At 30.9% G+C, this 6,906-nt stretch overlaps 1 protein-coding gene across 1 annotated transcript; it reads left to right on the top strand.

Annotated features, from left to right (window-relative positions):
* Positions 1 to 988: 988 nt before the first annotated feature.
* LOC115447209 lies at positions 989 to 3,406 on the top strand. The gene is made up of 5 exons (XM_030174197.2): positions 989 to 1,203; positions 1,565 to 1,651; positions 2,024 to 2,215; positions 2,534 to 2,663; positions 3,336 to 3,406. The coding sequence occupies exons 2-5, from the start codon at positions 1,571 to 1,573 to the stop codon at positions 3,404 to 3,406; spliced, it is 474 nt and encodes a 157-aa protein (XP_030030057.1). The 5' UTR covers positions 989 to 1,203; positions 1,565 to 1,570.
* Positions 3,407 to 6,906: the final 3,500 nt, after the last annotated feature.

Here is a 6,906-nt window from a genome sequence, read left to right as displayed (position 1 = left end):
CTGCGCAGGATCGGTGCAGCCTCTACGTTAAGGCGAATACTAATCATTTTTATTTATTTTATTTTATATATTTTGTGATGTTATTTACTAAAACTTACAAATAGAACATTACTCTTCAAATTTTCCTATTTCCTTCAACTTACATCAGGCATTACTGGTACTTTATTCTATTGAAGTACAAAACCAATTTGGTATATCACCTAATAAGTTAGATATCAATAACTTAAGTAACAAGATGTAACAATGAAATCTTAATGGCCATTTTGATTTATGGTCTAAAATTCAAATCGTTTGTGACAAATTGGATATTGTTAGGTTAGAGGAATTTACTATCTTACGGCTATGGTTCATTCCAGGAAATAGCAGAGCCCATATTACTGTTATTTAGTTATGCCGTTACAGGAAAAAAATATGAATCTGCCATCAAATTATTAAGTCGGATCAGTCTTGGTTGGAGAAGAGCAGAACTGAAGAGCGAATATGAGTTATAAAAAATTTCAAAGACTTCAATTCCTAGCAAAGCCAACAATGTATAGTAGTATATCTTTATATCATGATATGCTTGGAAATAGAATTCCAGCAGTCTCGTAAAATCCTTTCTGAATAAGTGAGTATACAGACGGAAATCTGGAAAGTAATGACATACGGCAAACTAAAGGAAAAGTCTCATGTCTTCGATACTTTAAAAATATAACTTTGAAAACATCTGGCAAAGGTTGCGACCTGGTGTAATGGTTTAGAGTTCTTATTTTAAAACTTTTAAATACCTACTAAATTATAAAATATTCGAATTTCAAAATGGTTGGCATCAAACGTTTTCAAGTGAAAATGTTTGTTGTAGTATAATATCAAGTTGAAGAAGAAGACTATCAAATTCAGTATGGCTTTGTGATGGCAGGGATAAAATAAAAAAAATATAAAAGCCAAAAGCATCATCCCTTAACACCCGTGCCGACTTCAATCAGAGTAGCCTTCACTGCCTGAAGTTGTCTATTTAACAATGATATTGTGAATCTATTAGTAATTCGACATCTTTAGTTCATGATATGGGTAATTTGAACCTCGTTTTTGATAGTGTTGTGAGTTTAGCTATTACGAAATGCGTGGAATGAAGATTTGTGGTTGTTCTTTTTGGTAGAACGTTTGCGGTTGTGGTTAATATAGTAAGGAAAGAAGAGAAGTGTAAAAGGAATTTATTTCAACGTAAGTTACCATAAAAGATTATATTAAAAAGATATTAGAGGAATTATAATATGTATACAACGAGTTTCTTAAAATTGGGCTAACGTTATTTAATAATTAATAGAATACCTCGCTGTAAAATTGTAGATAATAATTTATTACCATTGGAAAACGTGATTAATTAAACAAAGTATAATGCTGAAATGGTATTATAATTCCAGAATTTCATTAATTAGTTAGTGTGAAGTAGCTACTGTTATGAATGTTATTCAATTTTTTATTTACTAGGAAAATCTGTCTTTTATGACCTAGATTTTCCACTAGTAGAAATAAAGTAATTCTTCTAAAAATAGTAATTTTGCTTTTCGTATTTTGGTTTCAGGCAAGTATGGAGCTTCCAGTTTTGGACAAATTTTGTTTTGTGTTCGACTTGAAGACAGGATGCATCGCCATGGGTATCATCAATTCGGTATGTTTTGGTATTACGAAATGTATGAAAGAGATTTCTTAGCTATGATATCTGTTAATTTATTTCTCGTAAGATATGTGAAGTGTGCTCACTCGTAATAGACTTGGATAATGCAAGACCTAAACCGATTTGCTTGGCCAGCAGTGGGACAATATTATTAAATTATTATATTCATCATCATTATCAGCCACATAAAGTCTACTCCTGAACATAGGCCTCGTCCAAAGATTTCCAGACGGACCTGTTGAAAGCAAAGAAAATTATTATAATAAAACATTTGTATAGAATTTTTAATTGAAAATTTCCACCCCTATTTATAACCGAATTACACATTAACATTTATCAATTTTAGCCTAGAATTTTAACTTCCAGCTCCTAACATTCATCCTGGCGGTGATCATGATCACATTCGCGGTGGACTTAAAGACCCTGGAGAAGCAGCTGAAGCGCGACGAGGTGGACACCACCATGACCTCGGTGGTGTACGCCATCGTGGTGCTGTTGGTTGTGCTGCTGTTTGTCAAGTTCCTGCTCGATTTGGTCTTCGTTTATGCCGTTCATAAGGTAATGTTTATAATTGAAGTGGAAATGAAATCGGTTTTCTTAAAAGGCTAAGCAGAGTGAAAATTTCGTAAAAGTGGAAAATTTTGTAAGCAATAGGAGTTATTCCAGCGTTTTTATCAGTCAATTTATTGTTAGATACAAGTTTCAGTCTGGTTAATAATTACCAGTGGAAGTTTTATACTTTGCAATTGTCAAATTACACCCTTTATCTATTTACATTTAGAATTCTTGTTAATGGTTGCAATGTTTCAATTAAGGTCATAAACCCCTGATGCTTAAAAACTTTAAGTTTATTAATTCATCTTTCTAAATTTACAGGAAAAATGCGGTATTATAAAAAAATACTGCATATTCTGGATCATATTCGTGGTGCTGTTCATCATTGGGTTCCTAAAGATACTGTTCTACATGGATGCTGGGCATGTCATCTCTCATATCCTCTTTTTGGGTGAGTGCATTATATACTGTTCAATATGGACTTTGAATAAAGAATAGTAACACAGAACAACATGAAAGATCAAGAACAGAAACCAGAAACGGTCTTTTGATCCGACCTTTAGAAAGTCTTTTTTAAGCATGCCTTAAAATCTTTTTGCTGATTGGTCTATTTTTACGATCGATCGAAAGAAAGATTAGTATCCTTAATTACCTAACAACAGTGATAGATTTTTTTTTGACATCGATGTTCGAGGGATATCGTTTACAAATCAGTCATTGATTAGCTAGTTTAATCTGATAACCTTTAGCTGTCTTTCACTGATCTTCGAAATTACATACCTACTTAATCATGAATGACATGCATTATGCGTTGGAGTTTTGTCGAAAATCATTGTATACTGTACTGTAAACATTCAACAGCGAACTAGTTTGCGAGTAGTCGAATACTGTTTTATATAGTAGGTACCTAGTTGTGGCGAAGGGTGATTTTAGGACGCATAATTTCTTATGATAGTTTTTAACGACTTTTATTCAAATTAATTCCTAACACTCACATGAATGTGGTGACGCGATGCATAGTCGTGCCGACGCGACGCACCGTTTGATATTGACGGTTGTTAGGTGTTTTTAATTAATTTGAATGTTGCTAAAATATTCATCACCGTAAATATTGTTATTTCAGCCGAAAACTTCTACTACATCGTTGTAATAAGGAGCTATTTGATATCGGTCAACGAAGACGGAGTTCTCTAAACATTTCACATTTGCTGACTAAACATGTTGCTACTTTATAAATTAGTATTTAAACATTGTAACTGACGTGTAACGTAATTTAGTAAAATATAATCCAGTTTCAAATGTGATTTTTGGCATATCTTTATGTCTAGAATAATGTTATTCACATTTGATTTAGGACGTAAAAATTTGTCGAAGCTATTTTGTTCTGCGCGAAAAACGATCTAGGATCTTATGCAGACGGTTTATTTTATTAAAGCTACTGACTCTTGCGGAAAAGAAGATACAGAAGTGTGTGCCTAATTTATATACAAAAGTATGCGGTAATAAGCATAAAGAGCGGGTGAACCAAAAACGCTTGTAGTCAGGGCTTGTAACACCTACTCCGTCTGCATAGGCCCTAATGATGATAATGGGTATTTGCTTGTAAGAGAAAATAATAATCTTTTTTAGATTCTCAAAATAATATAATAATATACAAACCGGTATTTACCGGCTTATTTATTTATAAAATTTAATGAACCAAAATTATTCTGTTTTGAAAATAATTTATATTTACCTACTATAGTATAATATGTTAATTGTCCAGAAAAATATGACAACAAAGAGATACAATAATACAGTTTACGATATGAATTTAATTGACAAATATATATTTTTTTAACACTTACTCTTCTACAGTTTCTGAAAATCTATCGAAGTCCATAATATTATCTACTTTATATATTTTATATTTTTTTTACTTAAATATTACGCAATTACCTAAGATTTGATGACAATTTATAACATTAATAATTACGATGTGCGGTAGTTAAATTAGTAAAACACGTATATAAATTGGTGTTTTATTGAAATATATAACGTAATTAAAGTAAATAGTTATTGTTGATATGTAGATAGAATTATACATATCTCGTGAGTTTTGTATTCTGTATCGAGTGAGGACGCCATTTTGTAAAAGACAAGATGGCTGCCGGATTAAAATCATTTCGATAATTTATTGAATATAGATTACAAATATTTATTGACATTAAAAAATTGTTAATTATAGTGTCTTTGAGTTGGATGTGAAAAAGGACCAAATCTGGGAATGTTATGAAGATTCTAGTCCGAAATGTTAAAGGCTTGTTATTTAAAATAATATGTATTTATATTTATGTGTACTGTATAATTATGTTAAGTAGAATGATATGCTCTAGCTAAATTCCTGGTATACCTATCATCACTTGAAATTATTATCTTATTGATTTTATATTTAAAGTTCATCATTAGAAGCTCTTAAATGCCATTAGCATAAAATAACTGCCTCAAAATTCGTTAAAAGATTATTTTATATCAGTTTTTGCGGCTTATTCGCATTATTCTAAATTCTATTATCAAAGTGTTCAATAAAAAACAAATCAGTCAGAATTTTAAGACCTACTTGCCAGGATGTACTGGCCTTAGTGATCTTAAACCAGGAGTTTAGCCAGTGTCTACATGCTAAACAGTTTGTTACATTCAGGTTGTGAACATTTGCGCTTATGCCGTTTATTTGGTTCATTCAAGCGTATGTATTTAAGATAGTTACAGAGCTATAAGTGAGTTGTTCTGCGTTTTTGTTACCATTTATAAAAATAAATGCATTCGTCAATACACAATATTAAACAAGCGCATTTCATATTAAGCATAGATTATCAAATATCTGTTATAACCTTTTGCAAAAACATTTGTTTTTTAACTTGTCTCTTTTTTGCAATTATCTATTATTGTTTTATACGCCAAATCCAATTGGCCGAAGAGAAAAGGACACACAATATAATGTTATATATTATCTTGGTGCTACAAGTTTATTTAACGACAATATTAACAGATAAATTACGCCAGCAAATATAGTTTTTAAAACGCATGCAATAATAGAAAAACATGAAAGAAACTATTTTTTAGTTGTCAATTCAAGAATATTTTGTAGTTAGAAAGCTTTAACCTCTAAGAATGAAAACGCAAAACAAACTCACAAGCTGTACATTCAGTTGTTTCGAATGATTTAATGGTTAAAATTTGTCTTCCATTAGTTATAATAAGTGAACATCATTATTTTCTTGTAATGGCCTTAGCGTATACTTTTCATTAATTTGTGTGTTTGTCACGAGGGAATGTTATAAAAAACTTGTTATGCTCTAATGACGAAACAAGGAAATTTCAGAATGCATAATATGAATTAAGTTTTAAAGCCTTCCTTCCAGTAAACAGCCTTGAGCATTCGTTTTAAACCCTTACGGCGGGAATACACAAAAATATGATTTTTTTTTAATCAGTTTAAGATCTTTTTAAAAAATTTAAATCACTAAAATATTCCTTATTAAATTGTCTGTCTAATAGTGTTGGTTTCAAATTTAAATGATATGTATTTTAGGAGATGCATACAATCAACAATTTTCGTGGCATTTTCATTATGAAAATTACACAATATCCATATTATAAAATTCTTAAACAAGCAGAGATAACGCATTGGAGAAGTATGATATTTTAAAATGAAATGAAACAATTTATTTGAACCCGTAAAATGTTATACATTATTTAGATTCCGTCAATATTAACTTTACCAACAGTTCGGAAAGCAGTTCTCACCAAAGAAGAAAGGGCAAGACATTATAGTGTTGCTTTTTTCAAAATCAGTTTAAATTATTCTCAATATAATTTCGAGATCGAATAATTAGGTTAGCGCCGTTTATCTGGGAGGAAGGACCTTGGATAGCTTACTGTTCATCCCAGATATGAATCTCAGGCATGTCGGCTATTCATTAGTTCTGCAGATCTTTGATTCCTGTTTTTAGACTGGAATCTGTTAACGTATATGCCACACTAATTGACGTTCTACATTTTAAAATTGTGATCCTATCTACTGAGCTTCAATTCAATCGATTTAGGTTTGCTGGTTAAACAGGGCTAAATGTAGAATACAACTATTTCCTACTCGTGAAAATGTTAATCTTTTCAAATATGGAGATCGTTCTTGTTTACTACTGGGTTAAAACTTGGATTTCCTTGGATACCGTTCTTGTTTATTACTGGGTTAAAACTTGGAATTCCTTAATAGATATGTAGCCATATTTTGGGCACAGCAAAGTGACTGAACAGCAACTGTCGAGTTGCAAAAGGTCGTTAGCTTATGAGAAATGATTATGCCAGGCCAGTCGTCAGAATTATGCTGGCCAGTTTGAAGCACAGTAAACACACTTAATAATTCATCTGTTTTGAAAAGGTTAATATTTTCTAGTAACTTCCAAGAGCTTGAATATTTATATTGCTTGTGATAGACGTACGTGCATATCATTGTATTTATATCCACGTATATCCTAACACAATATTTACTGAAACTTTACTATTCATATATTTCGTACCTTTTTGATTATAAATATGACCAAACTCGATAAATAATTGATATGTCACAAAATATAATTTACGAAAATTTGTAAAATAAATATATTTTATTTGTTAATATTTTTTCTATATTCTATGATATTATATTCAGATTT

Source organism: Manduca sexta, unplaced genomic scaffold (genome assembly GCF_014839805.1).
Source record: "Manduca sexta isolate Smith_Timp_Sample1 unplaced genomic scaffold, JHU_Msex_v1.0 HiC_scaffold_28, whole genome shotgun sequence".
NCBI lineage: Eukaryota > Metazoa > Arthropoda > Insecta > Lepidoptera > Sphingidae > Manduca > Manduca sexta.
This window is presented reverse-complemented; position numbering and strand designations above follow the sequence as displayed.

Coding starts and splice junctions, on each gene's coding strand:
- LOC115447209 (XM_030174197.2), top strand. CDS start 1,571: ATGGAGCTTCCAGTTTTGGACAAATTTTGTTTTGTGTTCGACTTGAAG. Junction 1,652..2,023: donor CCATGGGTATCATCAATTCG/GTATGTTTTGGT, acceptor TTTAACTTCCAG/CTCCTAACATTCATCCTGGC. Junction 2,664..3,335: donor CTCTCATATCCTCTTTTTGG/GTGAGTGCATTA, acceptor TTGTTATTTCAG/CCGAAAACTTCTACTACATC.